At 42.4% G+C, this 23545-nt stretch overlaps 1 protein-coding gene across 1 annotated transcript in view; it reads right to left on the reverse strand.

Annotated features, from left to right (window-relative positions):
• The window catches only part of ST8SIA6 (ST8 alpha-N-acetyl-neuraminide alpha-2,8-sialyltransferase 6), a 52580-nt gene that overhangs the window by 22355 nt on the left and 6680 nt on the right, over positions 1-23545 (reverse strand). Inside the window, exons 3-4 of the mRNA XM_067561706.1 lie at positions 13507-13602; positions 7255-7341 (exon numbers count right to left, since the gene is read on the reverse strand). Coding sequence (XP_067417807.1) covers positions 7255-7341; positions 13507-13602 — 183 coding nt within the window. The remainder of the gene's footprint in view (positions 1-7254; positions 7342-13506; positions 13603-23545) is intronic.

Below are 23545 nucleotides of genomic sequence, written 5' to 3' on the forward strand. Positions count from 1 at the left end.
GATGGATTCAGAGGGTGCTGCAGCGGGCCTCGGGTGTGGGGAATCAGTGGCTCCTCTGCAGTTGGAGAGGAGGATATTGTCACAATGCAGATAGTCTCTTTGGGTACTAATAGTGGCAGTAAGGGAAGGGCGGTCCCTGCGCTTTATCTGAATCCTCCAAAGAAGAAAACCCAAACCCTTGTTCCATCGGTGGTACCGTTGGAGCCGGTGGAAGCATATAGACCACTGGAGGATATGGTAAAGAGTGGCTTGACTGCAGCATGTCTTGGGTGGGAGATCTGGCCTTCCTAGAGGTGGCTGGTAGTAGAAGGCATGGAGATCTCAGTTTTCCCAGGGCAAACAGTTCCTGGGGCTCTGGCACATTTCCCAACCTCCCTGGCATTAACTGTACACTTTCCATAGCTGGAACTGGTGCTGGAGCTGTAGGCTTCCCCAGAGCCAATGGGTCCTGTACCTTAAGGGAGGCCAACATCGACAGTGTGCACAGCTTGGTACTCAGTACTTTTGGATCACTGGTTTGTGTGATTTCTTTTCATGTTTATATGTCTTGGAGCATGCTGCTTCCCTGTGGCTAAAACTTGTGGAAGGCACGTTCGCTTTCTTCGGTTTAGAGGAAGACTTACTGCCATGCTTATGTGCATTCTTCCTTGCCTCCTAACTAGGTCCCAGTACAGGGTCCATAGTGGTGGTATCACCAAAGCCAGACTCTATCTCCATAGCCAGAGATGCACTCCTGGCTGTCTCAGGCTGATGTACAGGGAGGTTCCCTGGCCTGGGTCCGATTGAGATATCATGGAGAGTTCCATGAGGTGCTTCTTGAGGCAGAGAGCCTGGCCTTCTCAGGTATGGCTTGGGAAGGACTGGCAGATATTGCACCAAGATGAAATGTGCATTTTTCCCAAGCAGTAGAGGCAGCGTTGATGTTTGTCACGGATCGAGAAGGAATGCGGGCAAAAGGCACAGATTTTAAAGCCTGGGGTCTTTAGCATAGTCCAGTAATACAACTATACTCTTTTTAAAGTATGTCACACGCAAGAGGACACAAATAGTTCTGACCCAGACCATGTGGCGGTGGAAAGGAAGTGGAGACATAGTCGGTCCACCCTACCCTTTATCACTTCGGATGAAACCAAGAGGTGAAGCAAAGGTGCATGCGTGGACCAATGGCCATTACTATTTTCAAATTCCCTAGCTCTGGACACATGGTGCAGATAAGTAAACCTTCAGTGGAATATAATAGGGACCATCACTCAAAGAAGAATTAGGTAAATAGCTCCCTGGTGCACTCCTACCCTTACTCAGAGCAGATTGTGTGGTTATAAGACAGTCTGATATTGTCTAAAAAGAGTTACATTCACCCTAACGTAGAGAGTCTCTACAAGACCTTGTGGACTACTTAAGCTTAATTTCACTGTTACATTAATGGTTTAAGCAGTGAAAGGGGCTTTGTTGGCCCTTCTGCAGCAGGGTGATTTTCACCCAAAAAAATCTTAGCAAAAATCAAAGAGAAAAATAAAATCTTTTCTTTACAGAACTTTAAAAACAATGGATTCAGTTATATAGTCAGTGCAAAAAATGATTGCTTCTGTGCCGAGACTTCATATTTTTGTGAGTAAGTTATAAATTTGTTTTTTTAAAACAGTTTATAATTGGAAATTTGAAACAACCTTATCTAGAATTGTACCATTGGACCATTGTAATTAACTGTATTCTCTAAGGGAAATTCTGAGCAAAATTAAATATTTTGCTGCATTTAAAAAAAATATTATTTTGTATTTGTAACTTGAAAGTCCAGCTGCTATATTTATTTTTAAAAGGCTGATTTTTCCTAAGTTATCTGGGAATTTTTGCTAGCTGCTGATCCCCAGCAAAGTGATGTTTGCAGTTGTCTACAAGGAAGAGAATGGGGCAAACCAGGACATGTGAGGAGACAATTCCCTCACAAACAGAACTGTAGCCCAGGGAAGGACAGCGTTCTTCTGAAAAGGAACAAGAAGAATGAAAATGGTCAAAAAAGGGCAACACTGAAGGAAAGATATGGAAGAAAGTGCCAGAAGTCCAGAGTGGGTACCCAAAGGTGATGGACAAAGCTGAAGGGGCGGTGAGGGAGAAGACAGATGAGAACTCGAAGGGAAGGAAGAGTCCCTTAGAGGCAAAGCTAAAGGATACAGGGACCAATATGGAGACTAACCTGTGTGCACTTGGAACTCGGACCTTGGGAAAAAGAATATTGGGAGAGTCTGCAAAGCAAGGGCAAAAGCTATAAGAAAAGTTGTTAGCTGCAGAGTAGGCAATACAAGTAGCCACACAGGACCTGCAGGTTCAGGAGAAACTCAGAAACAACATGGAAAAGAAGGCCAAACTACTTGTCATAGTAGGTGAGCAGGAGCAGGCTAACCTCTGGGGCCAGCTCCAGCAACTTGAGGAGAGAAGGCATCCATGCCTCCAAGGGATGTGGTTTTGAAGGAGTGTGTGTGTGACTGGGTGTCTGTCACACAGGCCTGAATGGGTAAGTTAGGCCAATTAGCCTATAGGCTGCCCCTGGAGGAAAGCCCGGGAGTTCTAAGACGTAATTGATGATGAAGGATAAAGGGCTACAGCTTGAATTCAACTTGCACAATGAATCAAGCCTAAAATCCTAAAGCAAAGTAATTGTTAAGGTGCATCTTGCTCAAAAGAAATGTGTAGGTATTAAAAATAATTATAGTTTTTGGAGGTACCCAATTAGGTTCTGTAATTTGTTGTACTAATGATACACCGCTTAAATGGAAAATCTTTGAGGAATGTTAATGTAGTAATTAATATATTCAGTTACTTAGGGAATCTGAGGCTAAATTCTTTATAGAGAGAAGCCTGTGGGGAGGAAGTAACCTACCCCACAGGAAGGCTCTTTCACCTATCTTTGAAATGTTTACTGATTCACTGTTATACCCAAGGAAAGTGAGGTTATGGTTTGGTTAGAACAAGTGTAGGGTGATATAAATCTGTAAATGGAGGAAAAGACTTAGGTGGGCTTTAAAGCAGAGAGGTAAGACTTAGGCTAGTGGACGTGTTATGCCTTTGTTTTAACTGGTGATAAAGAAAAAGGGAAATAAAGCTGAATTTTGTGAGGTGAATAGTCTGATGGGGAAATATTCCTCTGAGCAATATTCATATGTAGTACGAAGTATTAGAAATAGCAGAAGTTCAGACACGCTGTTCCTTACTGCCTCAGACACTTGTCATTTGGATTCCATTCAGGAGTGGTAAAATTATAGCACAAGATACTACATCTGCTGGTAACTCTCCGCCACAGTGAACTGGAAGACAGGAAAAGAAGTAGGAACAGCAGTGGCGAGAGATGATATACTCAAGCATGTGACACAATATGTCCTCCATTGGATGCACAAAGGCAACACCCGGAAGAAAAGTGCCTGGTGTGCCATGCACCCCAATGGACAGTCTAACGTTGGTGGAGGTGTTGTCAGCATAAGATAGTTAGACATCCTGAAATGGAAAGGAAGAACAGGAGACCCTTATTTACCTATGAGGACTGGGCAAAAATTCATCATACAAAAAGGTGCTTGTGGGGTATGTCTGTGTGTTGGAGAGGTTTTGATTTGTCTGGTGGCATTTGTTGCCTTTGAGAGGTGTGAGGGAAAGACAATTCACCAGACAGCTGTCAGAACACTGCCCACTGGTTTAGAATGAGGACAGTCCCTCACAGAGCTGTAGATAAAATGCACAACTGAGCTCTATAAGTCTGAGCACTCACTGGGACAGTGCTGGAGGAGAAAATTTGGACAGGAAAAAAGGACAATAGTATTACAGCAAGAAGACACATTGTGTATGTCAGTTTTGCACAAGCTGAGGCAGGGAGTGGATAGTCATCTTTTACCCTGTGCTCCGATCTGCCTGCAGTCGGGCCAGTGGGGTTTGTGCAGCATAGGATTGCCAGCTGTCATCTTTTGGCCAAGCACTTCAGTAAATATTCCTTCCTTAGATCATTCCTGCTCCTTTTAATAATCCTTTTATCATTGTTTATCTTTGGGTCTACTAGGCTGGAGTCATCTGTGGGAGGCGGCAGAACTATGATACTAAGAGAGATGTTTGCTCAACACTAGGCTGGGCTGTTTTCTAGTAACATAAGCATGGCCCTAATGGATCTGAGTGGTGATTCATCAACTCTGGTACCCATCTCTGATAGCGGCCAGTACTAGATGCTTCAGAGGAAGGTGCAATAAAGCTCAGAGTTCAATTAGGGAATAACCTACCCATGGGGGAAGGTTTTTTTCAAACCTCATTAACTCCAGGTTAGTTTATGCCCTGAAGCATAAGGCTTTACAAGTCTTATAAAAATGTATTTTATCCTATCTATTCTGTTCTTCAAAGCCGCAGGGAGGAACATGGTGATAACCGTATAACACTAAACATGCCTGTGAGGCAGGTAAGTGCTATTTCCATTTTACAGATGGACAAACACAGACAGAGGGAAGTTAAGTAGTTTGCTTGCAGATACTGTGGTCCAGCTATTAAAGGACTCCAGTGGATTAGGCATGTGAATGGCAGTTTTAATCCTCCTCCCCACACTGAGTAGCAGCATGACCTAATTCATGTCACATAACTTCTTCGAGCTGGGTTTCATCATCTGTGAAATGGGTGTGACTATATTTACCTAGCTCATAGGGTCTTGGAAGGCAGAATGGAGTAATGTTTGTAACGTGCTATATAAGTGTGATGTACTATTCGGATAGAAGCAGAACGCACTTTGCCAGACTTCTAATTACTACCTACTTGCTCCCAGCCCCGTGCTCAATGCATTGGACCATGTAGCTTATAAAGGAGGAACACATGAACAAACAGAAGCCTTAATTTAAAAAGGTGGAAATGACAAATATGAACTTATAAGCAAAAGCAGCACTTTGACTTTTCATAGGCTCCAGCATGAAAAATTTCCACTGTCCCAAAATTCTGCAAAAAGTCTAAAAACCAGAGTGCAGCAATGTGTACTTTTCCCCTCCCCTCAAAATATTTCCCCAACTTCTTTCAGCTCTGTTCCCCACACAACTTTGCCAGTACATCATCATTTCTAAGCCACTATTCTAGTTCCAGGTCTCTTTTGCTCAACGATTGATAAATATACCAAAGTGTGCGGTGGGTTGGTAAGGTGCACAGATTTAGTTAGGAAGCAATGTACTGAATCTTAAGGGAAAGCATATTTCCTCTCATGTGCTAAGAGATCAAACATTTTTCAAAGCTCTGAAGTGCTGGAAGAGCAGGATATCTATACAATTTTAATAATCTGCTTCTTGAAAAGAACGGAATGGAGAAGAGATTAAGATAAAAAGTGTTACTTGAACACACACACCCCACGCATGATAATCATCCAGCACCCAAAACAAATTAAATGTGATCACTGACCTAGAAGTTATGTGTGTATATTTATATAGGGACGGAAGGAGTTCTTATTTCATTATTTTTCTTAAAAGTTTAAGAATTAATACAACTTTTACAGTAAAAGTCAATGGGCCAAATTTCAACAAGCATATGACTAGGATAAAAGGCCATATAATTACCTTAAGTTTCCTAGAAGGCTAATGCAGCCCACAATTTGCACCTCTGAATACTTCTGCACTGATTTTTGCAAGCATGACAAAACTTAGGAGCATTTGCTGCTCATTGTATATACTTATGGTCAGGAGAAAAAGACTGCCAGAACAACAGTGAAGATGCTCAGACTCCTCCTATGCTGTGTCCAGGGGACTGGATAGAAGATATCATGCTAGAGTTTCATGGAACTTATTCCATTTAAGAGCTGGAAGAGGTATGGAATGGGAGGTGGGAGCCTCTGGTGGAGGCAAGCCAGGAACAAGTCAGGCTGGAACGGGGAGAGGTTACTCCAGGGATGCATCTGTCCCACTGGCAGTGCAGAAATAGCTCGCAGAGTGGCAAGTTGCTAAGTAGTGGGTGGGATCCCCTGAAGTAGCTCTGTATGTAAGCCATAAGAGAAAAGCATGAGAGCACAGAAGCCCTGGCTGTAGATGGGGAAACGGCAGATAACAGCAGCCTCACCTCCAGCTTGTTCTGCAAGGATATTACTTCTCCCTACTGTGAGTTATGACTGAATGGGTCTGAAAGTAGCATGGCTGATTTTGCCTACAAACATCAATTACATAGCTCCTTATCATCTTCTAACATTTTTGTGCCTGTGGGGCCTTATTCGAAACCCACTGGAATCAATACAAAGACTCTCAATGACTTCAGTGGGCTTTGGACAGGGCCTTATATTGGCACAGCTACAGGAACAGTACTGGTTAGTTTAACCAATGCTTCACAACCAGCCATGGGAGCATAACAATTTAAATTATCCACAAAAAGACTCCCCTCCCCCCCCCCAAACATAATTTTTCAATAGCATGATGCAATAGACTTAATCAATAGACAAACTGGATATTAAAATCCCAGAGCTAGCTAATTATAAACAATAGTAAGGCAGGTCACATTTTTAATAATCTTGCCAGTATCCCTAACCCTCTGTTCCATGGAATAATGAGATTCAAGAGATTCCTTCTTGAAAAATCAGTTGTTAGCAGAATGAAGTTATGCTTCACTAAACCTGACATTGTGCATTTCTAAAAGTAAGATCTTTGGGGCAGAGACTGTCACTCACTGGCCCTGATTCAGGAAAGCATCCCTATTCAGGATAACACTTGAGCTTACATGCAGTCTTGAACAGGGTTGGATTTAGGCAATGGGCACCTTATCAAGCACCAGTCCTGATTGGGGCCTCCAGGGACTTCTACAATAGAAATCATAAATAATAGTCTACAACCTTGAATTAAAAAATGTATTTCACATTTACAAAGCCTTTCAGATACCATAGCAGCAGACACATTAGAGATGTCTAAATAGATACAACTATGCTATCGGTTTTCATTTATCACTTAAAATTGTAGATTTTCTTTTTGAAGCTGGGAATTCTTTATTTAGCTAATTCTAGTACATTATTCAATTGTTCACTCCCAAAATGTATTGTAAATTGGAGAAACTGAATTATTTGTTTAGCTCCTAGAATGTACTCAGTGCTATACAGCACACAGAAATAAAGACAGTCCTAGCTCCAGAGAGAGAACAGAATCTTACAACCATGTACTACAATGCTGATGTAAAAGGCACTAGTGTATTGGTATCATTTTCCTGGGGAAGATCTGCACCACACATTTATAAAGCAAACCCTCCACAGATTGCTTTTTTGAATTAATAAAATTAAATTACCTAAACTTTATACATTCTTCTGGTCTTCTTTTCCATGTGCAATTCTTTATTTTTGTCACTATCTGAAGGTAATAATCTTCAGAATACCTAAAGAAAAAAAATGGTATCAGGGGCTTAGAATATATATAATTCATGTTTAGATACAGTTATAAAAAAAGGTTTTAAAACATTCAAATGATATATGTATTAATAATAATTTGTATAGTACATATAAAACAAATAAATCCCTTTGTGAATCTCCATGACCCATTTTACATCCATATATTGTAATACTACTATCTTTGTTTAATTATTGTGACCTATTAAACCATCTTTTTTTATCTCTTTGATATATTATTGAACTTCTATTTTCAGAATTTTTCTATACACGTACAGGTTTCAAACTTGCATATTTTAGAGTTATTGGCTCAATCAAAATGATCTTAACACAGCAGTCCAAATTAATATATAAATCTCTGCCTGTGTTATGCCAGAAAACCTTTCTTATATTCAATGTTTTAAACTTTAATGCTGTTTTGAGACATAGCTGTTGCAAACCAAGAGGTAGCCTTGCAATTCTCCCCCTATACATTTATTTACTTCACAGATTTTCCCAAAAGATCAATTTTATCATCCAAGACTATAGACCAATATTTAAAGATGAAAGTTTATTTGTAATACACCTCAAGTAAAAAAAAAAAAAAAAAAAATCAAATCTGTATTGTGGATCTACACTAGCAGGGCATATGGAACCAGAGGTTTTTCATATTGTATGGTACCTTTAAAGAGATTTAAATTAGTGCACAGATGAAATGCTGCAGAACATTTTATCAAAAGAAAGAAGAAATTTTATTTGGTTATGGATTCTCTGCTAGTACAGATTCTATTTGTGCTTTTTTATGTACCTGGAACCTAATGAAGTTTGTGTGTGTGTTTATTCCCTACAAACTAATCTGATTTATGGTTCGGGTTTTTGTATGTGACTACTAATTTTACAGGACTTGTATCTCCAGAAAACCTGAACCCAGTGTTCTTTTAGTGAAAAGGATTATTTTTGGAAACACAGAGCGCAATTAGCGTGCCAGGGTTTTTATATCCAAACATTTCTGGAAATTGCATCTTTCCTTTTGTTTGCTTGAGAAAGAAACAGAAGTTGTTTACTGTGTAATGTTAGTTTTCAGGTCAGGTTTGCCAGACTTCTAATTAAAACCTATTTGCAAATGGAAAAAGAAAATGCAATCATTTAGGGCCCAATCCAAAGACCCGTTGAGGTTTGACTTCATTAGGCTTTGGATCAGATCTTTAAACATACCCAGTGTAGCACACATGGTCTTGAAATAAACATTTAAATGTAATGAAACATGACATGTTTACCAGAGCCCCAGCTTATTAACAACATCTAAGGAAGCCAATCATTTTTACTTAGTTGATTTTAGGAAAGTATTAATCACACAAAATGGTCTTAAGTACTGTAATCATCTCTAATGTTAAGTTATGCTGCTTAAAAGGGAAGCAAAGGTAGATGTTTCTGTGTGGAAACTACATGCTACCTTTGGTTTGTTTGGTTTTTTAGTACTGAAAACAATCAATAACTAACTTTATTTAGGAGACTGGGACATAAGGAGAAATTCTATAAATTAAGGAGAAGACTACAAAGATGACAGAAAAATAATTATTTGGGGCAACATTACTGTTTAGGGAAAAAACCTGAGAGAATCTGAAAGCAAATTCTTGCCTGAGGACATCAACTAGATGAAGATTAGAGTCTTCAGTGAAAAATGGAAACTACTGTCAGCTTGGGAAGAAATATCATGGATTGACGAGATATTAGAGAGCTTCACAGAGACATTAGGTAGATTGAGGAAAATCAAAGTGATCACCACAATGCCAGTTCTAAGGCCTCAGGAAGGACTTACCATAGGACTGGAAGGGAATTCCTGGGTCAGAGTCCAGCGCCCTGCTGTCACAGAGAACCGTCATATAAACCCATTCATATATTAAGCTCCATCTTAAAATCAGGTAAGGTTTCTTACCCCCACTCTGTGCATTAGCTCTCCCCACAAAATGGATAGGCTTCTTAACACTATGTTACTGAGAGTGATGTGCCTCTATTCGGAGGAACAACTTCCTCCCCTCAGATCCCCAAAGCTGGTCTTGCTTTGTTACTACTGCCTTCTGCTGGATGGAATTAGACCTGCTTCAATATTTACAATTTCACCCTAGGCTGGCTGATTTACAGAGAGGAACACAAGTTAAATGGTAAAGGAAGACCTGCATTTATGAAACCCTCCCCATATGTGCAGTTTAGTAGACACTGGGCTTATGTATGCAGCCATGGATTGCCACAGCTCTCCTTTGCCAAGTACTGGTACAGTGCCATCATCTTAAAATATTGGCATATATGCACGCAGGGCAGGAGCTGAAGGGTCTGAATCATGACTCCGCAGGCTTCATTTTGGCCTGAACTAGTTTTAACACTCTATTTTCTGTTGCAAAAGCCTCTCTGAACACAGGCAATATTCAAATAGTTCTTTTCTTTGTTTGGCTGGTTTTTTCCAGACCGAACACTTGGATATGCTGCTGCTGGGGTCACATCCTGGAAAGCTTTGTTTTCCATCAGAAAGCCTATCTGAGCATTGCCTGTTAAAGCAGCTGCAGGGACTCGCTCCTCAAATGGAGTGAATCCAAGATGGTGATAATGGTTTCATTTCACAGCTCTGCCGGAATCTACACAGTTCTGTTGTCAAGCGATGGGAGAGGATATAATACCTCCTGCGGCATCCGAGAGTCGACAGCACGCAGCCAATGATGCCAGAAGGGTGAGTCTTTTGCTATAAAGGTGGAACAAGCCTGGGTAAATTGGGCTGTGACAGAGTGTGGACATGGCAATAGCTATTGCGCTTAGAACAATGGGTCACACTACCGCATCTTGCTTTGGATGGTCTATCACCTACGTCCCAACCACAGCAATGACATGTCACCCTGGAAAAAAAAAAAACTCACTTGTGTTAACTGATCCCTCCCAGCTAGTCAAGTGATTTTCTCCCCCTACGGTGCCTCTGGCTCATGTACACAGGGTCCTAAATGGCTTCAGTAACTGGAATGGCCAGGATGCAATGTCTATTAGTATGCATGGTGGGGGTGTTGACAGAAGATAAGTCACTTGCACTGCAATTTCCAAGCTCTGGTGTGCTAGCAGAAGGGCCACAGTCAGGAGTGGATGAGCAACTACAGAGAGAGTCGGGACAAGTTAGAGAAGGGAGATAGAAGTAAACCCCACCTATTGTAGAGATATGCTTGTAGAAGATTGTAATTTAGAGATGCTTCCTAGCATGGGGCAGTGTTGTGAATTTGGAGTTGTGCCCTACATCAGATCTAACATGGCTCCTCCCAGTTGCACACCTGGGAGCCACTCCCATCTGTGTTATTAAAGTTCTATTCCTTACTCATTCAATAGTTTATTTTTTAATGAACCCTCAAGATCATTACACTTATGACATGATAAAGCTAAGCTGCTGCCTTCAGAAAGGCCAGTTCATTTGGCCAGAATGCTTACAAGGGGCTGAAATGGAGGAGGCTCTTCTAATCTGACAATGAACTTGTGGGAAAGAAATACAGAGAAAAGAAGCAGAGGGAAATGCAAGACAAGGGAAGGCTGCCTCATGCCTTGTGACATTACAACGCTGCCAAAATAATAGCAATTTTTAAAAAAAAACTTTAGGGAGTGCCCTCAGGGCATGCTCTAGAATAAAGATGGAAATCTTCCAGCAAACTCAGCCCCTCAGGCCATCCATCACCAAGGCACACTTATTACTTGTCACTTGGTACTGACAGAAAAGTTATAATTCGCTAAGATTGATAAGCACATTTATATGAATGTATCAGTGTTGCATTAAGAGTTCTAAAAATGTATGATATATCTGTAGCCAACCACTTGTGCTGTGTTACTGGGTTACATCCCCTGGGCAGATTAGTGCTCTCCTCAACACTGATGACTCATCGAGGGCCATTACCTTTACAGTGAGCCCAGGGAGAGAAGCCGGGATGGCACCTATGAGTCATCAGGACATACAGGGACATGCTTATGGTCAGGGGGACTGCAGGTGCCTTTCCCTGCCCATGAGCTGTGAGCTTGTGTTTGAAATAAGCCATACGGCAGGCCAGACTGACTATAAAATGCAACTGCAGCATCCCCATCTTGTCTTCATTCCTGCTTCCTACCTCTGGATCAATTCATCTACAACCGAAGCTGTGAAACAAAGGACTGAGACCCATCCAGGTACTGGATGTATACCAGAGGAACTATACAAGCCTGCAAACTCCACAATTCTGCTGAAAATCTGATATATATATGGATTTTGAAGTCATCTGTATGTATCTGATTGCTTTGACCATTTAAAATTTCTCTTCTCATTTGTCTCTCTTTTATAATAAACCTTTAGTTTTAGTTACTAAAGAATTGGCTGGCAGTGTGGTATTTTGGGTAAGAGCCAATCTTTTACTGATTTGGTAATGTGGCTGACCCTTGGGGACCAGGAGAACATTTTGGGTAAATAGAACAGAGTTATAATAACGTCTCTCTTTACTGGACCTAGTTGCTCATTGAGGCCCAGAAACTGAAATGCAATAAAGGGAGCTATATATTTATTTTTGGGGGCTTCTTGATAACCAATGTGGGGAATCAGGAGCACTGTTTGTGACTAGTTGTGGAATCTAACTGCAATGTTAGCCACCAGTTTGGAAGAATCTCCTCTCCTTTTGCAGCTTGCCCTGACCTTGACATTTTTAGGTGAGCTACCCCAGGCACAGACAGGTCACAATGACTAAAGAAAAGAGAGCCAGTGCAGCAATAGAAAGAGGTGAAATTTAGGGAAGAGATGATCAAGTGCAAGGGAGTAGAGTGACCAAAAAAGTGGTAGAGAAAAAGACAAACAAACAGACAGAGAAAACCCTGACGTTTAAGACACATACAGAAAAGATTCAATCAGAAGAGGAAAAAAGATCTTGACTAGTGGGAGAGGTAGAGGGAAAAAACTAGATGAACATTTAAAAAAGAACTAAAAATTAGACTGAGTGAAAACATGGAAACTGGAAAAAACACAGGAAAAAGAGGCATCAAAATTTGGACAAGAAAAGTCTGGGGTAGAGGCAAAAAAAGCTTAAAAAACTGATTTAATGATGGTTTCCAATGAAGCAAAGTTTAAACATTTCCTGGCCTTTGACTAGGCAAAGATTGACAATTTATTATTATTTTATCTAATCTACATTAGATTTTCATATCATTTGCCCTCTGTGTACAAATAAGAGGCCAAGGTCAGGATCTTGCAGCTATTTAAGCATGTGCTTTCATAATGAATCATGGGAGTAATCCTACTGGGGTGCTTAAGTACTGAATAGTACGGGGAGTGAGGAGATGGCATATGCAAAATAAATGGGCTACTTCTCCATTTCCTGCATAGAGAGGGGCAGAGGGGCCAGGAACCTGAGCTAGGTTGATGTCAGAGTCTACATAGTCTACTATGTCTATACTAGGAATATGTGTAAGGTTTTTTCTGCATTGGTGCAGTTTCACCAGTGGTGGACAATGATGAAAGTTATAATATTGAGGAGAAGTTGGTGTTTTTACCATGGTGTTTGTACAGTGGAATAACTAATCTCTTGTGGGCTATATTACAGTCACTAACGGGAATTTAGTTTTTATACTAGTTCATTTCTAGCCCTTTTCTGAAGAGAATTCACTCATTGTGATTATGTATTGCTTTGTAAGTATGTGAACTAATCAGCAGTGCTTAATTTGTAATGAAAGAAGTGCTGAGGCTCAAGCAATTTTTTTATATTCATAACTGATGCAGCAAACTTAGAGGTGCCGGGGCTATAAACTGCCAAGCCTAGAGGTGCTGGGGCTCAGCCCTGGCACAAATTAAGCACTGCTAATCAGGAAAGGAAACCCCAAAGAAAAATGTGCTGCACAGATTTTATCAAGATGATTTTTTTAAAGGCCCTAGACTGAAGAAAAAGAAATAGAAGTCTTCTTCTCGTTTTTAGCTGTGAATGCGAAATCTTCTGGACATACTAATTTTTGTTTTCGTTAATTCAGACCAAGAATAAATCCAGTGCATGCTAAAGAAAAATTCAGCTGAACACTGGTTGCACATTTTCAGTTTGCTGTTTTATGGTTTTGCATTAATGTCAATGAGAATTATGTGCAAGAGATGAGCAGACCTTAGTCTTTTATTTAAAACAAACATAGAAGAAAGCAAACCAAACACCTACCTTTTCTTCTTGATAGATGAGGACCAAATGTTGTCCTGCATCTCCTTACATTTTGAAGCCTGTTCAAATTGGCAAACTGCATTTTTGTGAGTTGTTCTGTTTAAAAAAAAAAATGATGAAAACCTTCAAAAGACAAAATATTCTTAGCAACCCCACAATTAATTTGCTGTAACAATGAGATTAATAACTGCCAGAGATCCTGGTAAAATATTACCAATGAAGTCTGAATCACTTCTATTATGAGTTTTCTCTGCAGACGGGGAGATTGTTGTTTTCACCAACAACAAATTTGATTTAATATAATCTCAGTTTATATTATCAATTGCTTTATGCCAATTCCAATTAAATCAGAAATGTAATTAAAAAAATAAATGGGACTCAGAAGCAGCTTGGACATTCCTTTTTGAAGATGTATTAAAATAGTTTAACAATAAATATTTAGCAGAGGGTGGTTTTCCAAAGTTGTAGCTAAAATGCAATATTAAGGAACAGCCTACAAGTCATAAAGTAATACAAGTAATAAACAAGTAATAAAATGGTGATTCTGGCACACTAAGTAATTGGATGTGGAAACTTTCACCTGTAGGTCACTAGTTTTAATCTAGTGACCCAAGATTAATATTTCCCCCTTGTTTTCCTCTGTGTTTTATATAGTAAGATTGTGTACAAAGAAAATGTAGTCACATGAATGACATATAGTCACCATAAATAGCTGTTATCTCCCCCCCACAAAACCTTTTAAGTTTACCTCTTGCTCCCATGTTCCTGGTAGGAGACAGACATGTTGGTTATTAAGCCTCTTTGGGTATGGCTACGCTGCATTTTAGCCCCCACTGCATTAAGGCTCAGAGCCTGGGCCTTCAGACTCAGACTCACACTATGGCACTAAAAACCAACTACGTAGATGTTCGGACTGGGGCTCTGAAACTCACCCCCGGCTTCAGAGTCCAAGTTCCAGCCCATGCCTGAATGTCTGCACAAATTGGTTTTAGCCCTATAACGTGAGCTTGAGTCTCTAGACCTAGGCTCTGAGTCTCACTGTCATGGGTTCTCAAACACAGCATAGACGTACCCGATGGAGAACAGTATCTTCTATTTCTTTTTTAAATTTGCTCTGGTATCCATGTTTGATATCAGACAGTATCCTCATCTCTTTATCATTTCTTGCAATATTTTTCTTCCCTCTGACATGAGGTTTTTTGCTCCACTGACCATAATTCCTCATTCTCTGCTCCTACTCTTTCTCGCCACTGATTCAGTAGAAGACCACCAACACGTTCATATACTCAATTGACCATCAACAAGTTAACAGGTTTTTGTACCCAAACACATTTCAAAACTATATGTCTCCCTGTAAATTCACTTCCTGATATGCTGGACCCTAAGTAATCCCATGAGATGATACTAAACATGTATGGTAGGCCTAAGTGAAGATATTCCTATTCCGGCACAGAAAACTAGTCTAAACAAAAGTGACTCTTTTAAAGAGTTCCCTTCTGCCACTGGAAAGGCCAAAACCCTGTCTCAGTGAGCAAATGGAAGGAGAAAATATCATCCATGCTTATCAATGCTATATGAATTCATTGTATGAACACCCTTTTTAACAATCAATCAGATAGTGTGGAACAGATCCTTAGTTGGTGTAAATCAGCATCACTGGATCTGGCCCTTTGAGTGAACAATTTGTTCACCACTACACCAAAACTCACACTGTGCAAGAGCATCTTTATTTTTGGAGACTGTAGCTCTGACACTCGGCGCGTACTTTGCCCAAATCATGGGTAAAGATGTGGAGCTTGTGTACGGACACTATGTCATTAATTCATGACTGCATACGTGCAGGTGCTTTCCTGAGCTGGGGTTGTCAACCCTCCAGGATTGTCCTGGAGTCTCCAGAATTTAAAGATTAATCTTTAATTAAAGATCATCATGTGGTGAAATCTCCAGGAATATGTCTAACCAAAACTGGCAACCCCCCTGCCCTCAGAGCCACCAGGCCTTCTCAGAGTGCACAAACTCGTATTCTAATGATTAGAATACCAAGGGATTTGTACATTTCAGCCTCGAGGCAGATGAAGCAGGAGTCCTGAAGTTGCTCCTGCACTTGTGCCACGGTCATTGGGATGTGCAGGGGCCCAATCCTGTCCTCGGGTGCACACCAGACTCACAGTGAAGTCCATGGGAGCCCTGCGACCACATGTCAAAGTGAAATCTGGCCCACTCTGTGCATGCAAATACTGATGCAGGGGCTGATCCTGCAGTTCTTATTCAGGCAGGACTGAAGAGTCAGTGGAAGTCTTACTCAAGTAAGAATCGCAGAACAGCCCTGGCCTGACTAAACAGAAATAAGCAGACTAAAATTAGCAGTAGCAACATTTTGGAACTAGGCTCTGATGGGCACTTACATGGCCAGGCTGAGGGATAGGGAGGGAGCATGGAGCCTTTCCTCCCCAAGCACAAGGCACATAAGATCTGGCCAGAATTGCAACCATTTGCCTGGAGACCACAGGAGCAACAAACCAAAACAGCTGGCTGTAATGGATAGAGAGAGCATACTACATCCCTCAGAGGGAAGTCACGGATTGCATTTCCCCCGGGACAATGAGGGTGTTCCCCCAGGAATGCATCCAGGGTTCTCCTGGGTTCTCCTGGGGAAGCGGCAGCTCTGCACACATTGTATTGGGGGATATGGCAAAATGCCACAATCTAACTGTTTGTTTTTTCAGCTATACAGGACATCTCACGGACCGTAATGGCTGGTATTTGTTATCAGCTCAGTTGCTGATTTTGGATATTGCTTTTATGTTAACACTTCTTTTGAAAGAGCAGCATACAAATACAAGGGCAGCAGGTTTTCAGGGCACAGAACTCAGTACTGCAGGGATATAATCAACAATAAAAATTTTGCCAATACAGTTCACACACACAGGTTTACCCTATCATGATCTGAGTGGGTTTAAGGTAGATCTGAGAACCAAATGAGGTCCCTTTGTCCTGGCTCTCATAAGAGCTCTGCACACATGTTAAGCAGCTTTGGATAGCCCAGGTTTACAGACGTAGAAATTTATTTCAAAACACAACCAAAATGACACCGTAGAAAAATAAGTGAAAAAACACTGATGCACTGTTTCTCTTTCTGTTTCTGAAGTTCCTGTTCCTGCTGTAGTTGCTAAAAATTATTCTTATGTTGCAGCAGTTCAAAGCCCAGATAGGGCCACAGTCTAATACTCATTACATAAAAATCATTTTAAAAAGAGAAAGATCAACATTATCAGCCAAATGCATACTACTGGTACAATCAGTCATTGCTTGCAACCAAAGATATGGATTGGATAGAAGAGTGAAAAGGAAATGTGCTAAAGACAGACATGAGAATATTGCAATTCATCAACAAAACATGAAAGAACACAGTCACAATTGTGTAAAATGGGGAAAAAAGCTGCTTCTCCAGAAAGAAAGAAGGGGAGCAGAAGGTAGGTCTCCATTGCAACTGGGAGGTATAAGTTCCCAGCTCAAGTAGACATAGATGTGCTAGCTGTGCTCAAGCTACTGCACTAAAAATAGCAGCGTGGCCATGGCAGCACTGGCAACAGCTCGGGCTAGCCACCCACATACGTGCCCAGGGGGCCAGGCAAGGTTGCACTCAGGCAGCCTAGCCAGTGCCACTACCTGTGTAGCCATGGCCAGACTGCTATTTTTAGCACACTAGCTCGATAAAGCTTGTGCAGATATATCTACTTGAGCTGGAAATTACACCCCTGGCTGCAGCGTAGACTTGCTCCTTCTCCCTGTCACAGCCAGCTTTTTTACCTCCGTAAGGGAGCACTTTTTAGGCAGACAGCCTCACAAGTCAGCCAAGGAGAAATGAAGGTTTTAAACACAGGTGCCAGTTGTCGTTTCAGTTAAGCTGGTGTAAATCAGAACCTGCTCCATTTAAGGACATGGAGCTTAAGTCTGATCAGCTTATATATCAACTGTTTGTATGCACAGGTTAACAAAGCATTATCTACAGCCTTGGAGTTCAAAACAGGAAAAAAGTGATCTCCAAATACAGAAAACAGACAAACACACAGCCATGGAGGATCCAACAACAGCTGTTCCTTTTTGCGGCTGATCTTGTACATAGGACCAATTCTCATCCCCTACGGACAGTGGTTTTTCAGAGATACACAAAAGCCACTGGTCATAACTGTCACACTTTGCATTAGTTGGTTTCCACGCAAAGAAAGACTGGTTTATAGTCAAAGTTACAAAGTCAGTTGATACACTGCCGTTGGCTGGTAGCTAGCAGTCAAACGCTTGTTTGAAGCCTGTTCAAACAAGTTCTGAAAGCTGGGCTGTTAGGTTTCCTGTCCAGAAGTCACCCTCTGACAGGGAGAGACAGTCAGAAAGCTGAGCTGACATGGCATTGTTGCAGGTAGACTGACCATCATAACAGATCACTACGCAAGAACTGATGTTCTTTCAAGGAGTGAACTTCAGCTCTCTACAGAGAACCAGCACAAGGATGTGGACCCTATTTAGTCCCACTTAAGCCTGTGCTGAACCTCTGCACAGGAGTGATTTTCACACTTGAGTGAGAAGCCATCCACACTTCAACCAACTTCAACTGCCATATTGTAACATTTCCTGGTGCTAGTGGACATATTGCATGAAGCTCACTGGTCCCAGCAAGAGCCTTTTGACTAGACCATTGGCCTGCTTTCAGTTTATAGCACTTGGACCAACTGAAAGAAATTGCTTCTAAATGACAGTATGAGGCTTTTACTTTTTATCCATATAATCCACACTCGCACTAGACCACCAAAGATACCTCTTCTGCGTGTATTTCTTTTGTTTATGAAGTACAAAATTTTAAAACAATGGAACTCTATAGGTCCCAAAGCCAATTTTAGTATTACTGCTTGTATGGCAGTGACTCCTCTAGTCGTGGAATGGTTACAATTACTCCTTTTTCACTCTCAGAGCGGCATTAGTGCCCAAACTAGTGGTGGAAGCGGTGGGTTTACACTGGAATAAGTAAGGCTTGCAAGTGGCATTTCTGACTTGAATAATTTGGCCAGTCAGCAAATATTTCATGGTGTGACTAACAAAGATGATCTAAAAACTATTTGGCCTAGTGAACAGATGTCTCTGCCTAATACTTAGAACTGTGCAAAACCAACGTTTCTGATGAAACTGGAAACTAGGCAACAATCAAACTGGTTTCATCCAGGACTAGGTCGAAGTTTCACAAGTTTTACAAGTCTTTCAAGTGAAACTATGGCTTGGGGTGGAAACCATGCAGAGGTTTGAAACTTTAAATGAGAGAAAGCTTGACTATTTCAGCTGAACTTCCCTTTGAGCTTTTAGGTGTGTTCAAACCATAAAACTAAGGCTGATTTAGTCATTGGTATTTTTAGTAAAAGTTATGATCAGGTCCTGGGCAATAAATAAAATTTACGAAGCCCATGACCTAGCCCTTACTTTACTAAAAACAATCACGATGACAAAATGGGTCTGATGGGAGACGACAGCCCAAGCCCTGCTGCCGGAGAGGAGTAGAGGGGGGTGGGGTCCACCACCCCCAGCGTGGGGGTTTGGAATTCCCAGGTCCCCCGCTGCCTGCAGCGGCTTGGAGCTCTGGGGGCCACCTCACCGCCTGGGATCTGCAGGGACCTGGCTTAGAGCGACTAGGGCAGCAGGGAGCTGGAGCAGATCAGAGCTCCGGGGGCTGGTGGCTCAGAACTCCAGGGTCCCCCCCTGCCGCCTGGAGCCACTCAGAACTGTGGGGGGGCCCCGCCACCTGTGGCAGCTCAGACCACTGGGCTCCTTCTGCTGCCCACGGCTCAGCTCAGAGCTTGGGGGTCTCCCTGCTACCCAGGGTCCCTGCTGCCCACAGCAGCTCAGAGCTGCAGGGGCTCCCGCTGCCTTGGAGCTGCGGGGTCACCTTGATGCCCGTGGCGGCTCGGAGCCCAGAGTGCGCACTACTGCCTGGGGTCCTCCTGCTGCCTGGGGCTGCTTGGAATCAGGGGTGAGGGGTCCGCCGAGGCTCAAAGGTCCGGGCTCCCTTCCCCCCGGGGCTTGGAGCTCTGAGCTCTCTCCATCACCCACTGTGGCAGGGAGCTGCAAAATTCCTTTGCCACCCACGGGGGGGCTGAGAGCTCCAGGCTCCCCCTGGCGCCAAGGTGGCTCAGAGCCCCGTGTGTGCCCCGCCACCCAGGCCATCTGGGGCCACCAGGAGCTGCATGAGGCCCGCACTGCCTGTGGCAGCTCAGAGCTCTGGGTTCCTCCACCACCAGCAGCAACAGGGAGCCGCAGGGTCCCCCCACCTCGGTCACAGTGACTGAGAGCTGCAGAGACCCCTGAGGCAGCTGGAAGCTGCAACAGCTCAGAGTACCGGGTCCCCCATCTCCCGGGGCTGCTTGGAGATGGGGGGGACCCCATTGCCTGGGGCCACTCAGAGCTGGGGGAACCCTGCCATGGCTTGGAGCTCCGGGTCCCCCTGCTCACAGCTCCAGGATCCCCATCAGCTGATAGCTCCAGCCCCACCTCCCAGGGCTTAAGAGGAAAATGTCACAGAGGTCTCTGGAAGTCACAAATTCCGTGACTTGCAGGACCTACGTGACAGACTTGCAGCCTTACTTGTATCAAGCCCCAAATCACAAAGCCAAATCCAATCGGCATAAACCAAAACCATTTTTATAATCATATAACAGCTTTCCTAGAGCTTTCAGACCAAATTCTTCCTGCCATAACACGGGGCTGGACAAATTTGCTTTGTAGCTAGGAGCCAGCCCAAAGATTTAGGAGCCAGACAATGTGGGCCTAGTGGCGGGGCGCCCTGGCCAGAGTGTGGCGGCTGCTCTCCCCTCCCAGCCCCGCCCCTTCCCCTTGTCCCTCTCCCACAACATGGGCCCAGTGGCAGGGCGCCCTGGCTGGAGCGTGGCAGCTGCAGCTTTCCTCCCTCCCGGCCCCGCCACATGGACGCAGTGGTGCCCTGCCCGGAGCATGGCGGCTGCTCCCCCCCGGGACCCAGTCTTTCACTGGGAGAAATACTAGGCGCCAGAATTAAATTCCTAGGTGCCATGGTGACCTGGCACCCGGGGTTTGTCGAGCCCTGCCATAACACTAGGGATGAACTTGACTCTCTGTATTTTAAATTATAAACCCAGTAGGAGATTAGCATCACATATGCTGTATTTTATTGGTGTTTTGCTCATCCATGTCTCACTCACAAAAGACAGACAACCACTGCTTCTTAGACTGCAAGGTCTTTAGGCATGGAGTATCAACACTTTTGTACAATGCCTAGCACCATGGGGAGCTCATCCTGAGAGGGGCCTCGAGGCTCTAACGTAATATAATCACCTATATCAAAGACTAAAAACTGAAATCAACTCTAATGGAACGAGTCTATAAGGCTAAGCCAGTGTTTCCCAACCTAGGGGACTTTCCTCAGGAGGGGTTGAGCTGAGAGGAGGAACAGCAGGGTTGGGAAAAGCTGGATGGATCTTAGATTGCTCAATATAAGTATGCTCCTACAACTGTGGATAAAGATACAGGTGACTCCTTCAGGCTTCCGCCCTCTTTTCTCCTTTGGAGATCCTTAAAATGGCAGACTACAAAAGCAATTTGTGTGTATAAGTCTCTGGTCTGAGCTTACTTTTCCTGCTCCTGCGACAAGAGCACTTACAGCCTTAACCCACAGTGGGCATCCTACCTCAGTCAACATCTAGCCTTCTAGTGAGGGAGGAAGGTGGGAGACATAAGGCCTGGGGGAAGAGACAGGAAGGAAGTAAAAAAATAAAATTAAGATAATAATAAAATCGAGTAAGAAAAGGACAAGAGAGAAAATGGACAGAAAAAGGATATATGGTAGCAAATGCACCATAGCATAGTATGACAGGATACTGAGGGATGAAGATATGGGCTGACCCATCTGCAAATCCACTCCAAGGAAGGGCTCCAACACAAAATGGTGGGGAATAACTGAGCTAAATAGTAATGAAACTGGGTGGAATTTTCAAAAGAGCTCAGATGTGACTTAGCTCTGCTGCCATTGAAGCCAATGGGAGTTTTACCATTGATTTAAATGGGAGTGCAGTTAAGCAAATATTCAGTGCTTTAGAAAAATCTCACCCACTTTCTTTATCCACTCCTTGCCAAGCAGAGACAATAGTTGCACTCCTCATCTCCCTACACCCGATGCTAGGAAGCAGTACTGAATACGTGAACAACACACCAGCTGCTCACCTTAGAGTCAACAAAACAACTGCTCCACACTAAGCTGCAATATACAACCACAGAGTAACAGAAATGTAAAGACAGAAAGGACCCTGAGAGGTCATCTAGTCCTGACCCTGTGCTGAGGCACAACCAGCTGTAACATAGACCATCCCAGACAGGTGTTCTTAAAAATATCCAATGATGGGGATTCCACAATCTCCCTTGGAAGTCTACTTCAATGTCTAAGTATCCTTCCTTATAGTTAAGTTTTTTATTATTTCTAACCTAAATCTCCCTTGCTAAAAAATAAGCCAACTATTTCTTGTCCTACCTTCAGAGAATATGGAATAATTGATCACAGTCCTCTTTATAACACCCCTTAACAAAGATGAAGGCATATCAGGTCACCACCCCCCAGTCTTCTTTTCTCAAGAGTAAACATACCCAGTTTTTTTTTTAAACCTTTCCACATAGGTCAGGTTTTCTAAACCTTTTATCATTTTTCTTGCTGTTCTGTGGATTCTCCAATTTATCCACATCTTTCCTAAAGTATGGAACCCAGACCTGGACACAGTATTCCAGCTTGAAGCCTCACCTGTGCTAATTAGAGCAGGACAGTTACCTCCTGAGTTTTATATACAACACTCCTACTAAGACACCCCAGAATGATATTAGCCTTTTTTGCAATTGCACCATATTGTTGACTCATATTCAGTTTGGGGTTCACTCCAACCCCCACCTTTTTCAGTAATACTACCACCTAGCCAGTTATTCCCAATTTTGTATTTGTGAATTTGATTTTTCCTTCCTAAATGTAGTAGGTTGCTCTTGTCTTTATTGAATTTCATCTTGTTGATTTCGGGCCTATTCTCCAATTTGTCAAGATAGTTTTGAAGTCTAATCCTGTCCTCTAAAATGCTTGCAACCCCAAGGTCTTATAAGCATACTCTCTCTCCATTATCCAAATCATTAATAAAAACATTGAATGGTACCAGACCCAGGACAGAACCCTGCAGAACACCACGAGATACGTCCTTCCAGACCGACCACAAACGATTGAAAAGTATTTGAGTACAGATTTTGAACAAGTTGTGCACCCATCTTATAGTAATTTTATCTAGACCATATTTCTTTAGTTTGCATGAGAATGTCATGTGGCATTTTGTCAAAAACCTTATTAAAAAAAAATCAAGCTATATCACGTCTACAGCTTCCTCCCATCCACTAGGTCAGTAACCCTATCAAAGAAGAAAATTCGGTTGGTTTGGCATGATTTGTTTTTGACAAAACCATAGTGACTATTATTTATTACCCTTTTATTCTCTAGGTGCTTACAAATTGAAAGTTTAATAATTTTTTCCAGTATCTTTATGGTTATTGAAGTCGGGCTTACTGGTTTATAATTCCCCAGATCCTCTTTATTACCTTTTTTAAAAAACAGGTACTATGCTTGGCCTTCTCCAGTCTTCTGGAACCTCACACATGCTACAGGACTTCTCGAAGACAATCACTAACGGTTCTGAGATTTCTTCAGATACTTTCTTAAGTACCGTAGTGAGAATTCCATCAGGCCCAGCTGACTTGAATATATCTAACTTACCTATATATTCTTTAACCTCTTCTTTTCCTATTCCTTACCCCTTGTTGTTAATATTATTTGTGTTAAGTGCCTGGCCACAATTTACCTTTTAGTGAAGAGTGAAGCAAAATAGGCATTAAACACTTCAGCCTTCTTGAGGTCAAAAACTAATAGTTATTAGCTCTCTTTCCCTAGCAAGTCGTGGACCTACACTTTCCTTCATCTTTCTCTTGCCCTTAATGTATTTATAGA

This window comes from Emydura macquarii, unplaced genomic scaffold (genome assembly GCF_026122565.2).
Source record: "Emydura macquarii macquarii isolate MOO-44397 ecotype Brisbane River unplaced genomic scaffold, CSIRO-AGI_Emac_v2 contig_2422, whole genome shotgun sequence".
Taxonomy (NCBI): domain Eukaryota; kingdom Metazoa; phylum Chordata; order Testudines; family Chelidae; genus Emydura; species Emydura macquarii.